At 38.6% G+C, this 21997-nt stretch overlaps 1 protein-coding gene across 5 annotated transcripts in view; it reads left to right on the top strand.

Moving 5' to 3' along the window:
• The window catches only part of LOC128738440 (stromelysin-3), an 86819-nt gene extending 66027 nt beyond the window's left edge, over window positions 1–20792 (top strand). Inside the window, exons 3-9 of one of the 5 annotated variants that reach the window (XR_008412110.1) lie at window positions 5874–6557; window positions 6619–6862; window positions 6932–7308; window positions 7365–7524; window positions 8902–9013; window positions 19153–19462; window positions 19665–19777. Coding sequence is in view for 1 of the 5 variants with exons in the window: in XM_053833567.1 (XP_053689542.1) it covers window positions 5874–6557; window positions 6619–6862; window positions 6932–7308; window positions 7365–7524; window positions 19665–19786 (1587 nt within the window). In the remaining 4 variants the exon portion in view is untranslated. Of the gene's footprint in view, window positions 1–5873; window positions 6558–6618; window positions 6863–6931; window positions 7309–7364; window positions 7525–8901; window positions 9014–19152; window positions 19495–19664 lie in introns of all 5 variants that reach the window. The other 4 variants (XR_008412111.1, XR_008412113.1, XR_008412112.1 and 1 more) reach the window with 4 other exon arrangements.
• Window positions 20793–21997: the final 1205 nt, after the last annotated feature.

Below are 21997 nucleotides of genomic sequence, written 5' to 3'. Positions count from 1 at the left end.
GATCGCCTTCTGAGCACTCCGGGACGCATTGAAGTTGACACTATGGAATCCTCTTCCTTTCCTGCCACAATTGAGCTTTTCCAGTTATCAACCTGCAGTCGTCCCGGACCTGTGTTTAATATCTGAGAAGGGGTCTTCCTATCCCCAATTCAAAGCATGATGCTAAGATCTTTTCCACTCCTGATTCACCCGTTGATTTCGGCGTCACAACACCTCAGGAACATCAACGTGCAGATTCCAGAACGTGCGAGCTACTGGAACGAAAATCGGTGATTTATTCCTGGCTGCTTCTGATTGCGAGTTCGATGTTATCGTATTAACTGAAACCGGACTCGACGACTGCATCAACTCGATTCAGATGTTTGGATCTGTCTTTTATTGTGATCATAATACGGGTATCAGTGACAATACTTACTTTGGTGGCGTATCGATTGTGATATCCCAATCTGGTGAACGTTGAACGTGGGACAACTTGAGCATTCCGTCCAACATGATTCTTGGTGGAAAAGAATCAACATCCGCTGACGAAATGTGCGAAATATTTGCTTTACACTTTGATTTGACTCCTCGAACAAAAGAACAACTAGTGATGTATAAGCAGAACTTTCTGCTTGTGATGTATCTACTGACTTCTTGGATTTTCTTCGGAGTAATTCGAGTACCTTGAGCTATGGTGCTCTCAACGACGTGAAGACTAATAGCTTTATTCACAACTGGGCCAAGTGGTACAAGTGGTATTATGTCGGTGCGGTATTATGTCGGTGCGGTGCTTAGTTGCCTTCTAGTAGCCATTTTCAATGCATCTTTTAAGCAAAGCACCGTTCTGATTCAAACTTAGAACAGTCTCAAGCGTCGAACACTTCAGAATAAAATGCTTGTTAGTGTCGCTAATATGTTTAAATATCATGCTTATTGTATACCACCGAGTTCGTTAGAATGTCGTCTATCCGGTAAGGTATGACATTGAACTGTAGGACACCTTGTAAGACATCAGTAGGCGTTGGAAACAAGTGAGAACTCAGATTTTAACTTGGTTCGCATGATCTTTCGCATAATAATCTGTACAAAGTCAACTTACTTTAGATGTGGTGCATGGATTTCGAAAAAAACATATTAGCAATTGCCTACAGAAGTATGGATTGGAACTATTATTATGCGAAAATTTTAAATCAAACTGGTGAATTTAAAAAGATCGTGTTTAGAAAAAGGATAAAATTTCACTTATTTAAGTTGAATGTCACTAAAAACATTAATACTTATCAAAGTAATACAGGTATTCGATGTCTGAGACGGAAATATTCGCGCTTTGAATGTCGACCATCAAAGTGTTCGAAGTTTGAATCAAAACCAATCTGCAGTTTATTAGTGTTTTTCAATGTAAATTAGCATTTTATCCTCATCTTCAAAATTTTCTAACGAAAATAAATGAATTGTCAAACTATTAAACCATTTATGGGGATAGAATAAAGGTTTGTTCAAAAGTTTTTCCTTGAAGAAAGTTTTAGCATAGCTTAACTGTTCGTAGTTTGAATCAGAACGGTACTTTCCTACCAATCAATAGGATAAGTGAGACCATTCCGGTATCACCAGTCTCTCGGCAGCGTGCAAATTGTTCAAGATTATCTTGAGTGAAGTCAACGATTCAACGGTTCAATTCTAAAAGTTATAGATTAACAGACCAGCAGCGATTGTATTACATGCATCAACGCGATAGAGGAAAAAGCCCAAGTGGACGTAATATACACTAATATGAAAGTTGTATTCGATGAGACTGATCATCAAATTCTGTTATACCCGCGCATGTTATACCCGCATTTTTGACTGGAAGAGCTTGTTGGGTGTGACTCGATTAGCGTGCCTTTTCCGTGTTCTGCAGTACTTTTGGAGTACCGTAGAGAAGTAACCTAGTCCCACTTCCGTTCACGTTGCGTTCACGTTGCTTTAACGTAGAACTGCGTTTTACCGCAGGGTGCCAATCCAAAATTTAGATTCATGCCAACGTCACGAAAGAATGAAAGATTTTGACCGTTAATTACTCTTTCAATTCAAAACGAATTTTGTTGGTTCGCATAGCATACGATTTACAAAAGAAGCATCAATTTTGTGGTTTTAAAAATCAATGCAGTAAAAATCAACGAAAACTTTCGAGGTCACATCTCCCCATACATTTTCGGTGTGATAACTTTGCTTCACAGGCACGGACGACTATTATACACACCAAGCCTACGGCTGCTACTGTTGTTTAAAGAAGATATCGTCGGGTAAACAGAAAATTATTGTATAAACTTCACTCTCGTACCTGTTTTTCACTAGCTGCGTCACGGGTCACACGCGGACTGCCCGACTGGACTTCTCGACTTGACTGCCCGACTTAACTGCTCGACTCAAGTGCTTGACTCAATTGTTCTACCCCATTGCTTGATTTGACTACTCGACTGAACTGCTCGACTCGACAGTTTGACTCGAATACTCGGCTCGACTGCTTGACACAACTGCTCGCCTCGACTGCTTGATTTGGCTGCTTGACTCGACTGCTCGACTCAACTCAATTGCTCGACTCTACTTGACTGCTCGACTCTACTCGATTGCTCGAATCAACTGCTCAACCCAACTGCTCGATTCGACTGCCGACTTTGCTGCTCTATTGGACTGCTCGACTGGAATGCTTGACTGAACTGCTCGCCTAGACTACGCGACTCAACTGCTCGACCCGACCGCTCAACTCGATTGCTTGACTCGATTTCTCGGCTGGACGCTCGACGCGGCTGCCTACTGGGTTACTCGACTCGATTGTGGCATACTCTAATTTTGGTAATGGCAAAAATATTCGCAAAATAAAACTAAATTCTTATTCTGGTTTAACTTTTATGGGCATGGGTAGTGGTAGGTTTTAGGCTGGTTAACAATCCTGCATAAGTATGGTTAGGTTCATCTACATCATTACATCATTCCGCTTATTGATAGAATTGCTAGTCTTTGAAATGTAGAACATTTCTAGTATCGGTAGTATGGAATTTTTAAAGCTCCGATAAATAATTTTGGTGTTGGTTAGATCAAATCGATGATGCTGATCTATGCAGTGGGCTATTAGTGCTTTTTTTCTCTAAGAGGAATAATCCGTCCGTCATTTACTAAAGGTATGTCGTTTCTCCAGTTTCTTCAGCCTTGACAGGACGCTTTGACCGTGCTCCATCCAATTTGCATGCTTATTATAACATATGACATAAGGAAAATATAAGTGAAGTCTGTCGATAAAGAAGGGTCAAGTCTTAGAAAGACGTTTAAGGGGAGGGGAGTAGGGGAGTTACACGGGGCGCCCTAATGGAAGTATATGGAAAACAGGCTTTGTTTGTATTCCGTCACGGTATTTTCGGAGAGCAAATAGATGCATAGTGGTTGCGGACAGACGAAGAAGCTGACTGGGGGGAACCAACAGGACGAGGGCTGTGAGTACGACTGTATGTTCCGCCATAACTCTGGAACGAATGGACGGTTCAAACTATGCTCATCATACACCACCGGATAGAGAACATTCAAACGAGCACAATGGTATATAACAAGGCCATCACAAATATTTTATAAAGTTTTTGTTCTTCCAGCGTTGGGCCGCTGAAAGGGGGGGGGGATACGGCCGAAAAAAACAAAGAGATTTTTTCAATCGAGCAAAAAAAATCGTTTTAAGCATTTTTACTTAAAGTTTAAACGTGAAAACCAAATCAATTCTTTCTTTTTACATACGCATTATTCTTTTCCATGCAAAATCCTACAAAAACGAATATAAAAATTTTCTGCCGATTTTCGGAAATTTCATTGTTTGAATTTCCATTTCTGTTTCATGTTAGAAGCGTTAACTCTACTCGTACACTCATTTTTCGAGTTTTTCGGGCTTCAGAGTCCACCGGCAAATGATTTTATAAAAAAAATTACGTATATCATACAAATTACCCCCCGAATTTTCAAGCCAATTTCCAAGGAGTTGACAAAAACTTTAAAAATAATTTGCAATGGCCTAAACATAATATTTTATCATATTAGTGATACTAACAAAAATTTATTCTACGTGCTTGAAGATTGAGTCTGTTCTAAGTTTCAATCAAAACGGTAGGAGTGCATTTATCATTTATGAATGAAAGTAGGTTCTTAAGAGGGGGTCGCTACCAAGGCGGGTAGGTCGACATTAGGAAAAAAAGCTTTGTTTTTCTTTTCCTAGAATGAGGTTTTCCGGAAATTAATTAGATGCATAAGTGCTTGCCGGACAAGAGAAGGAAGTTGACTGGAAAAGGCTGGTTAGGAGGAACGTGAATATGTATATGTATATGTTTCACCATAACTCCGGAACGCATGGACGGTTCTTTATAATCAAATCAGCTCAGGTTGACTAAACGGTGTGGGGGTTGTCTCTAACAAGGGGGCAGGTCTAAATAAGTAAGGAGCTGAATTTCGTCAAAATGAGGAAGAAAAGCTTTGTTTGTTGCATTATAAGAATTTTCGAAACGAAAAGAGATCCACAAGTGACTAGAAGACAAAAATGATCTGGGGAGGATCAATCTACATGTATGAAAGCATGCCATATGGGATAAAGGTCCAGATAAGGAAAAGGGCTTCGTTTGTCTTACATTCTGTGAATGGCCGGATCGATAACGGGTGCTCAAATGATTAAAAGAGAAGAGGGGAATCTAAAATGGACGGGGATGGGGTGGTTTTTAACATTGAGGAAGTTCAAATAAGAAAAAATGGCTTCATCTCTCGTTACAGGGATTTTCGAAAAGGAGACAGATTTATAAGTGGGTGGGGGACAACCAGAGAAGGGAGCTGACAAGGCAAGTAGATCCATTGAAGAAAAAGGGTTTTGTTTCTTGCATTATAAAAATTTTCGTTACAATAACAAATGTGCAAATGGCTGAGAGACAGAGAGGCCCCGAGTGGAGCAAACTGAAATAATAGAATGGCCAAAATAACTCAGTAGCTCACGAGTACTTGTCGTCGTTGAACCAGCGACACTAGTTTCGCCGGAATTTCCATCATCAATGAGTGTCGTTTTTTTAATGATGTGGGTTATTAAGTGTTTTGGCCACTTTCTCATTTCAGTTTTCTCTAGCCCGAATAAGATCGGGTACTCAGCTAGTATATTACAATATTTGCAGGTACATTCCAAGGTTAAAGTTAGTTACCAATCTTTCCATTTCACTCACGTCATTAATTCACTGCATGAAAGACTTCAAACCCTCTTCAAAAGTACCGAATGGTGTTTTAACTAGCTTAACAGTTACTGGTTTCGCTTTTCAGCTTTTGAAATGAAAATATAATCCATGCATCTAGCGCATAATACCCCTTCATTCTATGACTTGAATCGTTGACACCAATAAATTTAATACCCATATTTAATTACCATTCAATGAAGTGTTCGATCGATCATGGCAACAGTCACCCGTCGCCATTCTGGTTCTATCGGTCATTCGGCCTGGATGAATCTCGGGGCGCGCACGTCGATCATGATTCGCTGGCAGCAGCGAGGCTTCTTCGGTCGTGAAACGGTCCTGCACGCGTAGAATCGCTAATCGATCGATAGCGACCCTCCTAATGACCAGATCGGACGGGTGCGAATGTCCTTGCCATTCGATTCGCTCATTTAGGTTGTAATAACTCTGAATACCAATTAAGCTGCGTTAGGGTTGCATTGATTTTTGCTTTGGTCTGGTGGGCATTTGAAACGGGAAAGTTGCATCGAAAGGAGCTACCTCCTGATATGAGTTTGCTTGCTCGTTCTTGTGTCCTAATTTTGACAATCACTTGTACAAATGGATTTCCGGTACTAAATATTTTTCCTTCTCGAATAAAAAATTTAATAAATTTTGTTTTATTTTTTTTTGCAGCTCTATCTGTCACAGTTCGGATACCTCAGTGCGAAATTCCGAAATCCTACTAGCGGGAACCTGCTGGATAAGGACACATGGGAGAAAGCAATTATGGAATTTCAAAGCTTTGCCGGGCTGAACGTAACCGGTGAGCTGGACGGCGAAACGATGGAACTCATGTCACTGCCACGTTGCGGAGTACGCGATCGTATAGGCTTCGGTTCAGATTCCCGATCGAAGCGGTATGCACTGCAAGGCAGTCGGTGGAAGGTGAAAGCACTGACCTACCGGATATCGAAATACCCGTCCAGGTTGGTCCGTTCGGAAGTAGATGAGGAAATTGCCAAGGCATTCTCAGTGTGGAGTGAATATACCGATCTAACATTTACACCGAAGAAAACATCTCCGGTGCACATAGATATTAGGTTTGAAGTGAATGAACATGGTGACGGAGATCCTTTCGATGGTCCGGGAGGAACCCTAGCGCATGCCTACTTCCCGGTGTATGGAGGTGATGCCCACTTCGACGATGCGGAATTTTGGACTATCGGCAAAACTCGGGGGACAAATTTGTTCCAAGTAGCCGCACACGAGTTCGGCCATTCGCTAGGGTTAAGTCACTCCGACACACGATCTGCTCTGATGGCACCGTTCTACCGTGGATATGATCCTGTGTTCCGGTTAGATTCCGATGATATTCAGGTTGGTGGTGTTTTTTAAGTTGATTGTTAGGTGAACTCTTATTATTCGATGGTGTTTCTAGGGAATTCAAGCTCTCTATGGACGGAAAACGAGTAGTGGTTCCACTCCACCTCGAACTACTCAACGCCCGGTATTGAAAGATCCGGATTCGATACTGTGCACCTCACCGAAGATCGATGCCATCTTTAACTCAGCCGATGGAAGCACGTTCGCCTTCAAGAGGGATAGCTACTACAAACTCACAGAAAACGCAGTTGCTGAAGGTTATCCCAGGAAAATCTCCGACGGATGGCCGGGATTGCCTGGTTTGTTTGATAATTTTCAGATTAATCAATAATGTAGCTACTAACTGCCCGCTGTCCGATTTCTTTTAGGAAACATTGACGCGGCCTTCACGTACAAAAATGGTAAAACGTACTTCTTCCAAGGCACGAAGTACTGGCGATACTCGGGACGACAGGTCGATGGAGATTATCCGAAAGAGATCAGTGAAGGATTCACCGGCATTCCGGATCATCTGGATGCTGCGCTGGTGTGGGGCGGTAACGGAAAGATTTACTTCTACAAGGGCAGTAAATTCTGGCGGTTTGATCCGCTGAAAAGGCCCCCGGTTAAGTCTACCTATCCGAAACCGATCTCCAACTGGGAGGGACTGCCGAACAACCTCGATGCAGCCCTTCAGTACACCAACGGTTATACGTACTTCTTCAAGGACGACAAGTACTATCGGTTTAACGATAGAACTTTCGCCGTAAGATTTTCTGAGACTGAAAATAACCTCAAACTTACTAATTTTAATCGTTTTAGATCGACGAATCGGATCCGCCATTCCCGCGGCCGGTGGCACACTGGTGGTACGGCTGTAAAAATACCCCCTCTACGTTCAACACGTTAGGTAATGTTAAAGCTATTAAGAATGACGATGTCGGGCACGACAATGACGCCGATGATTTGATTTTGGATGCGGGTGAGTGAAACCGACCGTTCTAAAAGTCCTATTTCCTATCCTACTCTATTTCTTTTGCTCCGTTCGAATATTTTCCCACTGTCGATTATCGGTATTCGAACAGGTGAAACAGTTTAACGCGTTTAAAGTCTCTACGATCACGTTCTAGATTGCGATCAAACGTGTAGGTTATGGTGAATTTTGAATGAATCTCTTCTGTAGCTGCAAGAATTGTTGGCGCGGAAAAAGAACCTCAACTCGTAGTGGTTTGTGTCTAGTGTCTAGTTTGCGGGGTTCTGTAGAGAGGTTATGGTACGTGTTGCGAATGCTCATTCCGAATGAGTCTCACGCCTGCGATAATAAACTTGTGTATATATCCGATCACATGTGATAAGTCGTACTCTTTGTTTAGTTCTCGTGAATATCGAGCTGTCATACATGTAGTTTAGTCGCATCCATGCATTCTAATTCTGTGCTGTCCTTGAATGTTCGGTAGATTAAGAATCTAGGTGGGCAAAATGGAAATGGAATGAGTGTAATGAATGCTGTCTGGTTTTTGACTATTTAAATTCGGTTGTAGTGGTTCCAACGGAACATATGAGAAACCTGGAAATTTGAAGGCGGATGCAATTAAAATGTAGTCGAAAATTACGTAAAGCAAATTTTAACATCTATTTTTTAATAAAGTGTGGTCCCCGCGGCGTTTCGATTAGCGCCGTCGATCAGCTAGTCAGACACCATTTTCGAATTTGCTGGCAAAAAGGCAGTATCTCACTTCAAGCACTCATCGATCAGCTGTGTTCAGCGTTCATCCTTAATTTTGGTAAAAGTTTAAGGAAGAAATACCCATAGAAGCTTTTGGTTTAAAAGGCTTAAACGTGTCTCCAACGCTCTACGATATCGACTGAAGCCGCAAAATCCCGGAGCACATTTCGCTATTATGGCACAAATGCTATACAAATACGCTCTTCACACTGAACCTTCAAAAGTAATGCTCAATAGTGCGCCTCTGGCTATAACTTCAGTGTCATTCGAGTTACTTTTATCAGTTTCGTTGAAAACCATGTTTTAGCATTATCTGCCACAGCTTACGTCGTTTAACTAAATCGTACGCCGCCTTAAAATTCATGAACAGATGATTAACCTGCAGTTTGAACTCCGAAACGTTGAATTTTACCAGCTAATAGCAGTATATGTGCATACATATATAATTTTCTACTGTACGCATGTCAAATCCGTCCTCATCAGCGGAACACAAGATAATTCAGGATACCAGTTTCGTTTGATTTCCAGGTTTCTCAATAATTTAACTATATTGTAACTGCTATAGTGAACACCTTCAGCGTAGGGACTAAAACCAAAATGGTTGTGATTCATGCTATGTTGTACATTTTGCAGCATTCGAAGCTTATCCCCGTATTGCTGGCGGCAGTGACGTATAACCGAAACGGGCATCCGCGAAAACTTTTCTTTCCTCGGACTGAAATTTGTTCTGGGATGAACTGCAACAGTAAGCATTTTTGGATGTGTGTGTGTGTGGTAATCGAGTATAATCATAGTGTGTGGCTTAGTGTTGGTCTGCTCATCTTCATCGGATCATTCGAACAAATACGTATCGCAATTAGAGAGCCATCGTCGAGCAGATGTTCGCCATCTGTTTTCAAACGACACGGTGACACACTCAGGAAGTTCCCTGATTGGACAAAATTTTCTCCCATCATCAATGAAAACCATTATTTCACTTACGTGCTTTTAAGAAAATGACTTTTACTCAAACAGCATGCTGTTGATCGTGCGTGTCGCTAATCAAATGCTGGCATCTCGGATGGCACGCAATCGCTCGGGCAGATAGCGCATAGATTGACATGAATCACGAAACTACAGATTCAACTGCAGACCCGGCATTCCGTGTTTTACTCAATGTGCATGACTAACAGTCGCTAATGCGCTAATCATTTAACCATCGATACTTGTTTAACATACTGTTTGTCTACCGTTCAAAACGTGACTATCAATCAACATGTAACTAGCAAGTGATCTAACATTGTCGGTTTTACAAGAAACATACCTAATCCATTAACAAAATCAGATCCATCGTGTCGAAACGAGATGGAAGGTTTCATTCAAAGTTTGAATTCGATAAACTACGAAAGCTTAGCTAAACGCCCGGATATGGACAGTCACCGTCGAAACAGAGGAGACGCCAGGTCGGTTTCATTGGACGCAAAGCCAACCGGCTGAAATTGACTGCTAAAATCAAATCATTAACGGTCGATCATCTACCTACAATACTAGTTCGTAAGAGCACCACACTCCGCACTGAACGCACTCAATTCTATTTTTACTTACTGCACTTTCTAACAAATACGATTTACAATATCAGTGGAATGTAACACGAAACGGTAGTCGAACGATCACGCAACTAACTAACGGTGTACTGTAACAACTGACTTAAATGGTGAATAGAAGCGATTCTATACTGTAGTTAACTAGTGCTCTGCGTAGATTACTAATAAGATGCACGGTAAATTACTTTCAACGCTGCATGTTTTTGTTTTAGTCGATCATAAACCGTTATGTTTACAGTAATATTTGCATAGCTAAATGCTTTACAAAGCAGGTTTGATCGATTTTCACTTCTCGTTTGCTGATAAAAGCTTTCGTTTTTCTTCCCAATGAATAATTCACACAAAATGAGATGATAAATCCTGGCCAAAGCAACAGCTTCGTGCTTACTATATAGATAGCATTTTATCGCCATTTTTAAATTACATTTATTTAACTTGATGGAATGTTTTAGTCTCATCACGTTAATTTATATGCTGAAAAGGCGATGAGAAACAGTTATTTCATTGGCATTAAATCACAACTACTGAGGTGCTGTTGAAGTTATCCTAATTTATTATTGAGTTTCACATTTTGGCAGCCAGGTTGAGCAACTTCTTAAATACACTGTTTGTAGTAGCGGTTATACCACGTCTCTTCCGAATTATTATTGTTTTGTCCGGATACAAAAAAGTATCATTACGCCATCATTCAACTAATTTTGGACATTATGATGGATAATAATGAATACAAGCTTTTGCATTATGTTGCAAAGGATTAACCTGCCGAGAGTTCTCTACGTTCATACTAATGCGTAATCTGTTTATCTTTCCGTCTCAATGTTTTACACTAAAAATAATCCATTTCATGATCGTTTATGTTTTAGATACTCGTCGTGTTTTAGATACTTCTATACTCATTACAAACCGACGTAACTTATTTGAAGTGCATTTTAGTACAGTCATTTTCGTTCATATAGTAGGAGAGAGTAGTCAGCAGTAAGACAACAGAAACAGCGAGACGAGGATAACTTCGCCATAAAGCATTCAAGATCCATGATAAATTCCATGATATTTGGAAATTGAAGTTTATGAACCTTACATCACACAATGTAGTTTGAAAAAAATTTGTTTATTTTATAAAATATTTTTTAACAAAAGTCATTTTTTGGGGAGGACAAAGTTAATTTTATTGCAATCATTTTCAGGCGGTTTTCACCAGCAAGCCGCATATTTAAGCCATAATAAATTTACTACGTGGCATCACATATTATGGAAGATAAAAATAAAACACAATGTGACAAACCAAATCCAAACCAAAACCAATCTAAACCCAATCCAAATCTAATCCAAATCCAATAGGAATCCAATCCGAATCCAATCCAATTCCAATCCAATTCCAATCCAATTCCAATCCAATTCCAATCCAATTCCAATCCAATTCCAATCCAATTTCAATCCAATTCCAATCCAATTCCAATCCAAATTCAATCAAAATCCAATCCAAATCAAATCTTAATCCAGTTGAGGTTAAATCCAAATCCAATCGAAATGCAATCCAAATCCAATCCGAATTCAATCAAAACCTAAATCAAATCCAATCCAATCCAATCCAAATCTAATCCGAATCCAATCCAAATCCAATCCGAATCCAATCCAATTCCAATCCAATCCAAATTCAATCGAAATCCAATCCAAATCAAATCTAAATCCAGTTTAAGTTAAATCCAAATCCAATCCAAATCCAATTGAAATCCAATCGAAATCCATTCCGAATCCAAATCAATTCAAATCCAATCCAAATACAATCCAAATCCAATCCAATTCCATTCCAATTCAATTCAAATCCAAATACAATCCAAATCCAACCCGATTCCAATCCAAATCCAATCCAATCCAAAATCCATCGATATCCAATCCAAATCAAATCCAAATCCAGTTTAAGTTAAATCCAAATCCAATCCAAATCCAATGAAAATCCAAACCAATTCCAATCCGAATCCAATCCAAATCCATTCGAAATCCAAACCAATTCCAATCCGAATCCAATCCAAACCTAAACCAAATCCAATCCAAATCCTATCCAAACCTAATCCAAGCCCAATCCGAATTCAATCCGAATCCAATAAAATTCTAATCCAATGTAAATCCAATCGAAATCCAATGCATATCCTATCCAAATACAATTCAAATCCAATCCGAATCCAATTCCAAACCAATCGAAATCAAATCGCAATTTAATCCAAATCCAACCCAATTCCAACCCAATTCCTCTCCAATCCAAATCCAATCGAAATTCAATACAAATCCAATCCAAACACAATTCAAATCCAATCCGAATCTAATCCGAATCCAATCCATTTCCAATCCAAATTCAATCAAAATTCAATCCTAATTCAATTAAAATCCAATACAAATCAAATCTAAATCCAGTTGAGGTTAAATCCAAATCCAATCCAAATCCACTCGAAATGCAATCCAAATCCAATCCGAATTCAATCAAAATTCATACCAAATCCAATCCAATCCAACCCAAATCTAATCCAAATCCAGTCCAAATCCAATCCGAACCCAATCCAATTCCAATCCAATCCAAATTCAATCGAAATCCAATCCAAATCAAATCCTAATCCAGTTTAAGTTTTTTTTTGAAGGGGATTTGACTACTTCCCCCTTGTTTAAGTTAAATCCAAATCCAATCCAAATCCAATCCAATTCCAATCCGACCCAATGCATATCCAATTTAAATCCAATCCAAATACAATTCAAATACAATTCGAAACCAATTCCAATCCAATTGAAATCTAGGCGAAATTTAATCCAAATCCAATCAAATTCCAATCCTAATCCAATCCGAATCCAATCCAATTCCAATCCAATCGGTATCCAATCTAAATCCAATCAAAATGTAATCCAACTCCAATCCAAATCCAATCCGAATCTAATCCAATTCCAATCCAATCTGAATCCAATCGAAATACTATTCAAATCCAATCCGAATCCAATCCAAAGTCAATCGAAATCCAATCCAAATCCAATTTAAGTCAAATCCACAACCAATCCAAATGAACTCATATAATTCTTAGTGTCTCAGTGATAAAACTTTTGCGACAACTATCATGTGGTTTCCAGCTGTTCTTTTTAGTTTTACACCACGACGGATTACAGTTTTCGTCGATTGACCGATAGCTTGCGGCCCGTGCATTTAAATTTTCTCATCTTCTCGATTTGAAGCCCGGAAAATGCTTACAACTGTCTATTTATATAAGACGCTTATGTCTGTACCGAAAACCAGCTCTGACAGGACGTCATAAGAGGCTTATCGGTAACTAAAAACAGGTCCCTGATAAGATGCTCATGCTTTCGTAGCAATGGGTTGTATTCTCAGTCACCTCACCGGTCGACTGCTGGACTACTCGATTGCTCAACTGGTTGATTAGACTGCTCGACTGGACTGGTCGATTAGATTGCTCGACTGGACTGGTCGATTAGATTGCTCGATATGATTGCTCGACTGGACTGCTTAACTGTACTGCTCGACTCGACTGAACTGTTCGATTCGACTGCTCGACTCAACTGCTTGATTGTACAGATCGACTTGACTGCTTGACTGAACAGCTCGATTTAACTGCTCGAGTGGACTACTCGACTCAACTGCTCAAGGGGACTACTCGACTCAACTGCTCGGCACGACTGCTCGAATGAACTACTTGACTCAACTACTCGATCGGACTATTCGAATCGGCTGCTCGACTCATCTGCTCAACCCGATTGCTCGACTCAACTGCTTGACTAGACTACTCGACTCAACTGCTCGACTGGACTACTCGGCCTTACTGCTCGATTAAACTGCTCGACTCGATTGGTCGGTTCAACTGCCCAACTCGACTGATCGACTCAACTGCTCGGCTGGACTGCTTGACTGAACAACTGGTTTATCTGCTCGAGTAGACTGCTCGACTCAACCGCTTGACTTCTGTTTGATTCGATAGCTCGACTTAACTGCCCGACTTAGCTGTTCGACTGGACTACTCTACTCAACTGCTCGACTCAACTGCTCGAATGAACTGCACGACTTAACTGTTCGACTTAACCGCTTGACCCGACTGCTTGACTAAATAATTCGATTCGACTGCTCAAAACTATCAGTCCACTCATAACAGCAAAAATAACAAGCGCCGGAAATAATATTGATCATATTCCCCATCCTCAAACATGTTTATGGCACCGCTTTTGTTTATTTGATCTCATCGTTTCCTAAAACATCTAATGGGCGTATAAACGATTTGATCAAGCTAATGACTATTTTTTCATTAAAGTTTATTCAAAAGAAGCTCAAGTTTTGATTTTCATGCAAAAATAATTAACTGAAAGTCCAATTTCTCTTTTTCGTTTTTCATATCTAATGCTCTACTCAGTTATTTTTTCAAATTCAGTTTTTTTGGATATGGAGTTTGAAAAAAAAAGGAACGGATATTTAAAAATATAGTCAAGTTAATTATAGATGTTCCTGAGAAATAAAAAAAAAATTATTGCGGCAGTAGAAAGGCTAGGTCACACCGCTCGGTGGATTAATTCGGGGTTTTCAATAGTGTGCACTTAAAAAATCAATAGTTTTTTTAATTGGCGTGAATGTGTAGAAGATTTTCCGATCAATTGGCACAAAAATACAGAAAATCGATCGGCGAGCTGCTAAGCGCTCAAAATCTTTAATTTTTTCGTAACACTCACATTTTTCGATTCTTTGGAATGACACCCTGTCCCAAACCTTGTCGTAGTACTACGTCAAAAAATTAGAATAGGACTACGTCTTTGTTTACTATATTGGGACTGGGTAGCACTTTGTGAAAACGAAAATAGAAGTGTAACGTTTGAATGAAAGATTTCAAATGCTAATAACTACTAAACTACTGAACGAAATTGTAAATTGTTCATTATATGTCGTTGGATAGATAAAATGAACAGCAATTTTCTGGAGGGTAATAGAGCAATTTTAGGGAGGAAGTAAGAGACAGTGAATCGACGCCGCTAACTTACGTGCCTGTTGCCATTCATGTCAAAAGAGAAGGACATTCGAATGGCACGTCATATTTGCGATGAACGTGCTTTGGCTTTAATGTTATTTGCAACCAATGACCCTTTTGAAGGCCACAAGCGAGTTAAAGTAAGATTATTGAAACATGTCAAGCTACGCATAATCATATTTAATACAGGTATACCTCGATAGGACGTACAACCGCGCATCGTTTAGCGTACGTACTATCGAAACGTACGTAATATCGAATCACAATTTTTAATGTAAAGTATTATTTTTATTATGCTAAATATTGTCTAAAATTTCCAAATTTTAAGATATATCGCCATCCGGGGAGAGATTGTGCCACGGGGGTGAGATTGTGCCAATAACCAAAAATGTTTATTTGTGAAAATTTTTTATATCTATAGAAACTGGTGACCTAAATTCAAAATGATGATAAACATAACATATTTATTCATAACTTAGAATGGAACACAGATAATATTAGCAAACTATTTAGCCTAAACAGGGTTTTAAAGTTCGCGATCAAAAATACTCGGAAATAACGGTTGTAAAAAATGTCCCGCATAAACCAACCCAAACAAGAAATCGCATAAACTTGCTATTTTGAAGGTATATAAACTAATCATTTACAATGTATTGAAAGGCTTTTATGTGTTGGATAAGTTTTGATTACGAAAATAATATTTTTCGAAACTTTGGACTTTTCGAGCTTCACGGGGGTGAGATTGTGCCAAACCATAATGATCGATCCAGTTTGTGGATTTCACATATCCAACAAAAATACGTCAGTGTACACCAGTGCACTCACATTATTTATTATATTATTTTGACAGATTAGATTGCATCATCTATTTTGGAGCAAACAGCATAGGTCTGCTAAATAATTTAAACTAATTTGTACTTTTTCTCTGGAAATTTCGGATACTTTGAATAAACACTCTAATATAAGATGAATATATTATACCGTGTATAAGCTGCCAGTTTTAAGGAGGGGGAGGGGGTGGGGTACGCCTCATGTTCTGCGGCCGCGGGTTCTCGAACGAAGTAATGGTTACTTTTGTTAAATGATCAAATAGGTATGCCCCCTTAGGATACACCCCTTCATATATCTCTCTCTTGTTAACTCTAGAAACGTTACTGACTATATAAAGGCTGTCCATTGACTACGAACTCATTTTTAGTTATTTCAGACCTCTCCGGGTTATTTTCATTCATACTTTTTGTATGATGCGTTGTTTTTGGGCGACGCCCTGCCCCTAATAGTGCACTTAGTTCATGGACGGCCCCATATGAACTACTTTATACTGATATTTATGTGTATTGTTTATAAACATGCTAATGTTCACTGTTTAGGTGTTTAGCCTAACCTTATGTTTTTAGCACAATGTCTCCCCGTTGAAGGGGTGAGATTGTGACAAAGTTCAAGCACTTCTAGTAAAATTAGGTTTCATTGTAACTGAACCATCTCTACGGTAGTTGTTAATTGAACAATTTAGTATATATTGACAGGTTTGAAATCAACTTAGTTCCTAAATTGTGTGTATACTGAGCTAAAAAACACAACTATATATGCTTTTTTGGCACAATCTCGTCCCAGATGACGGTAAATAAAATAAATAATCATCTTGCAAGCGTGTAGGGCGCCATATCTCTACCTATTTGCGTTGGTAAGAGGACATGCTTATAAACTTAGGGGCCAATTGCTTCAAGAAATGGCTTATTGGTTTCACTGTTCCTGGTTTTTGTTGTCAGATATTGTGACCAGTTAGCAATGTGTGATTATCTACGTCTTTATTAAAATTGCCAAGAATTTGAAATGGTTTCACAATGGTCAATGTTCCGAACTTAATTCTAATGATTATTAAAGCCAATTTTTATTCTCAGTTTTCGTTAATATTGCTGAGGTGTTCAAACTCGGGATATTTTATTGCAAGGGATCAGCACCTTCCCTTACTAACATAAATCCTATCCCGTGATACTTGTGGAGATGCAGTGGTACCAGCGGTCTCTAGCAACAACAAGTATCGGACTAATATTCTTTCCTATTCCCATGTAGTACAGCCTTTTGGTCGTGGCCAGCGTCGTTATTGGTCAATTATCAAAGTATTGAATCAGTAAAAATTGCAAGAGTATGTCATTCTACTCCCAAGCACTATTCAATTGGTTCTTTGTGCAATCTTATTGGTTCGACCAATCACGGAATGCAACTATGGGCATTCTACTTAAGCTAAGCTAATTATAAAATAAACAATTATCTTGGTAAAATTATTTTAGAAAAAACACTACAAATGTTAAAAAATAGTTGAAAAGTAAAGCAAAGGAATCCAAGTGCATTTAGTTTTTTGCAAAATTCGCTCTCAAATTGAAAATTTACATATTTTAATCGTACAAATCTAGGTAAAGGTTTGGTACAAAGTTGTCAATATAAGCTGAAATGTTCGAGTCTCGGTTGGGCGGTGCTGCTAGATAGAGTCAGTTGGATTGTTACACTAACCCCGTGACAGCCGGCTGCGAAGTCTGCCGATAAAGAAGAGTCAAGTCTTAGAAAGATGTTTAAGCCCAAGGCTATGCCTTATGGGACCGAAATTGGTCATGAAAATCGCCATAAGAGTACAATAAAACTCACATTGTTGCTTGGGCAGTATCTGCAAACAAACGAATATAATATTGCCTGCTGTCCCCCCATCGCAGTTGGATAGATTGTGAATCACAGGAAAGGTTAATTTTCTGAGCAAAAATCTGCAAAATCAGAATGCTAAAACAACTGTTATTTAGAACGTATATTTGATTAATTTACTATTTAGGAACTGTTTTTAATTTTAAAATAATGGTTTTTACATAACAGAAATAACTGATATTCAAAAATTTAAAACTATTGAATACGTTTTTGCTTGTATTGACTCATCCATATTGATAAAAAAGTTTCTGCTTTATATAGAAAATAAAAAAAAATCATTGCTGGAAAATGTACGTACTATCGAGGCAAAATGTACGTATTATGGAGGGTACGTATTATCGAGGGTACATACTAACGAGGGTACGTACTATGGAGGTATACCTGTACAATAATCTGTGGGCTGGTCATTCATTACTATTTCAACCATTATGATGCACACAAGCGATTTTTAAAAGAAATCTCTATGTCTCAATTCAAAGCCACCATTGCATTCAATGAAGAATTGAATCTGAATATTTCGCTCTTCTCTTTTCAACATTCTCTTAAACAATGGCCCTCACAGATTCTTAAGAACATACGTATGCCAGAAATGCAGTTTGCATTATTCTTCAATAATCTGATATAGTCCTATGTAACTGGGGGCCTATGTATATCATATGTATAGGGCTGTATTGGGCTGTATACCTTGCAGTTTTTTCAATTACGGGCAACTTATGGTAAGTTTATTTGCGTCCTAGTTACAAATAGTCTTCGGAGAAAATGTGTATTTTAACATACTGAATAACTTTGTAGGACATTTGAAAGCAATTAAAAAATCGTGTACAAAGTTATTGAGTATAATTGATCTACAGCTTTCTGGAGGATTTTTTTTAAATTATTTAAAAAACCAAAAGTTGTATTGCCCTAATTGGGTATTTCACGGTCACCCTAACAGGGCAGAGATATACGTTATACTTTATTACAAAACTTCTCCAGAGACTCTAATGTCCGATTTTTTGCGATTCTGAACCACTGTGCTCTGTAATCCTTATAAAAATATCTTTCTTTTAACATAAAAAACTCAATGTAGATGTCGTAAATGCTATTCCAATTTAGCGAACCAGTAATTATCCCGTTTCTCCGCTTAGCAGTGCAGCCGTCCAAAATAATTTTGAAGAACATGGGAAATACAGGATTTTAGTCAGCAACAAATTAAGCGACAACCACGTAGACAAAAATTCTTTACTGCACGTACGAATTGGTTTTCCTTTAGTTTTATGCACGTATTCTGCACGCACATCAACTACTCTATAAAAGCACACACTTACACTTACGCACACTTTCGGGGCCATTCTATGCATTTTATTGTTGTTAATAAAAGCGGTTCTTATTCCTAAGCAATGACGATGGTACACAAATAGCGCACCACTTAGCTAGTGTTGGATGTTTTTCCTCAATTTGCTGTTTTGCATTCCTGGTTTTACTGTACGGTATGGCTGCTTGGGTGGTGTATGCAAGCATGTTGTTATGCACCCTTCGCAATTACGATACAAGCACTCTAGAGTCATATTGTATTAACGAGATTTTCTTTTACTTTTCCTCTTTTCCTTTTGTTCTGTTCATTTTAGCATGAGGAACTTATTTCTAGTGAATCACACAGGTTCCGCCCCACAGTGATTTCAGTTAGTTTTATCTTACCCAGTTCTTCCTGTGAAGAGCATATAAGTTATTTCAAACTACGAACCAAATGATAAAAAAGTACTGTGGATTGATTCTACAGTTTTTCCCAAGAAATCTCCATACAACTTGGTTGTATAAGAAAAAAAAGCCCCAACGAAAGCAATACACAACAACTACAACATCAACAACAATACTGTACACACAATGATGAAGACTGCAGCCAGCCAATTTTGTTTTAGTGCATTGCGAGACAGAGATGTATGTTCTTGCCAGCTGACGATTTGTATTAAGTATATATTATTTTTGTTAAGTTCGTTTGTAAGTCAGAGTTTAAGCTTTATTATTATTCCAAATGCTTTAAATTTTGTAGGCACAACACCAAAGTCTTTCAAATCCAACTTCTATGCAAAAGTTCCTTTAATAAATTTTCTCAATCATATTTTATTTCATCAAAAAACAGCCGAGACAGATGAGCGACCACCCGGCGACGATTACAACACCGGCAAAGGATCGAGTTCCAGTCGGATCAACGTCAGTATTATTCTAATCCTTACCTTGCTGGGATTCGTACTGAAGGTCTAGAGCACCTAACCGGTCAGCTTGTCCGGAAGAATTTCGCCAAATTAAGTTACCTACCTTTAGAACATCCATATCTCCGGCATACTTTGCGCCATACCGTAGGAGTTTTCACTCTGCTACATACCGAATTATACCGTACCGAATGGAGGGAAAGCGTCAGTAATGCGTCAGAAAATTGATCTCACAATTTGCTCCGAGCGCAATCATTTAGCCAGTGTCCACCCTGAGGAACCCTCGAGCCAGTGACTTTTAGTTCAGTATGATAATAACGTTTAAAACCTCCAAGCAGAATCATATCCTTCCGGCGTAGCAGTTACTAACCGGTAGCTGGAAGAAGAAGAGCTCTACCAAGTTAGAGTATAAACAAAACGTTAAGGAAAATCGTGATACAAAGTATTCTTTTCTATTATATTTGTGAAACACGTCAAAGTAAAATGCCTTCTTGTAAGTTATGCTGTTTATTGTTTCACCGTTTTGTCGTGATAGAATCAACGAATCGATTGATTCACAGTGACAAACGCTAGCAGCATCAGCAGCAGCAGTCAAAGTCATTAACGTAAGAGCTTAAGTTTTATAGGAATATTCGAGTGAGAAGAGGAAACAAAAATATCACAATAATGTAAACGGTGCCTTTAAACCAATTGTATATACTACTAATTAAACTAGATTCTAATCAATCCAAATTCAATTGATTGGATCGCTTAGAAAGCATAAAACAACAAAAGTGCAGCCTACCACAATTCGATTGTTGAATAATTCTAGTAAGCTTTTATTTTTCAAAATGACCACGAAATTTTGTTTTTTTTTTGTCTTCTTTATTGTAACTAATCTACCGAAAAGGTCAACCATATCTTCTCGCTAGGTCTCCAGCTCAAGGGAACTAGAACAACAGTGCATTCGTGTATAACGTTTCAGAATAGAGGAATTTACCGTAATACTAGAATTTTGTACATATTTATTGCAAATAATGCCCCTAGGATTAAGCGGGAAATCCACAAAAATTCAATAAAACAAAATCGTTCGAAAACGTGATGGTAGTCTTAATGCTGCGAGCGTTCAAATGAGCCTGGAAAGAAATTTCGAGAAGCGTTATTTTTTTCATAGATTTCTTAAAAATAATATGCTGTGGTTTTTTGTGGTTACAAATCTCTGGGTCATGATCTCAACTACCTTTAGAATTTATAGACCTACAAATTGCATAATGGATCATGTATAGCGCGTAAAAAAGCTAAAATTGAACATATTTGTGGCGCATCCTTCATAATAAAAACATCCACAAGTGAGTAAACAACTTTACAATTGGCAATGCAACTGTTGATTAGAACCGCCATCTTAATTTGTATCAATAATAATTTCACATACATTTAGCATTTTACCACCCTGTCTAAGCCAGATTTTTGGTTTTTGGAACCAATATAAGTTTCATTTGCTTCCTCCATTGACAACCAGTACAAAGTATTTGCAGCTGAAGCTCGGATATTTCCTATCACAGATCGCCAATGGTAAATAAAGGTATCTTGTGTGCCTCATTGGTTCTGCTTGGCCTCTGATGGGTAGGAGCAAACCATCAGGCGGCCACTCCGGCACAGCAGCTCATCAATTCAGTTCCGGAAAATTGTGAGTAATTTTGAAAAGCAACCGTCTGAACATTTTTAAATTAATTTCACAACAGATGTAAGTAAATGTTTAAGCTTTACTCTCTGCAAAAGCGATTAGAGCAGCGAAACCCAAAATATGTTAACCCCAAAATAAACGATGTACTGTTCAACATTCTGGTGGTAAGTAACATTTCAAATTATAACAAATTTCAATTAGAACTCTCAAACTCATTATTCCATCATCACAGAAACTGATTCTTCCTCCTAAAAATTTTGCCGAAAATTTGTTAGAGTGGGTTGAAGGCACATTTGGATTTTCACTCCCCAAGGAGTATGTATCGACCCGGAAGATCCGGGAAGCGTTTGCTGTCCGTTCTGAGTGATCAGAGCGCTGACACCATAAATCGAAGGAATATGTTGTGGCTACATTAACAACTAGAAAATGTTTGATATCAAAGTTTTAAATGCGAATGAGGCTTAACCATAATAATGAAATAAAGATTTTAAACAGTACTACTGAAGCGCCATGTTTCTTTGTCCATTTAGTCTAATTTCATTTATTGAGAAACTCCTCCATTTCAGTACAGGAACGAATATTTCGAAATTGATTTTAACC

Source organism: Sabethes cyaneus, chromosome 2 (genome assembly GCF_943734655.1).
Source record: "Sabethes cyaneus chromosome 2, idSabCyanKW18_F2, whole genome shotgun sequence".
NCBI lineage: Eukaryota > Metazoa > Arthropoda > Insecta > Diptera > Culicidae > Sabethes > Sabethes cyaneus.
This window is presented reverse-complemented; position numbering and strand designations above follow the sequence as displayed.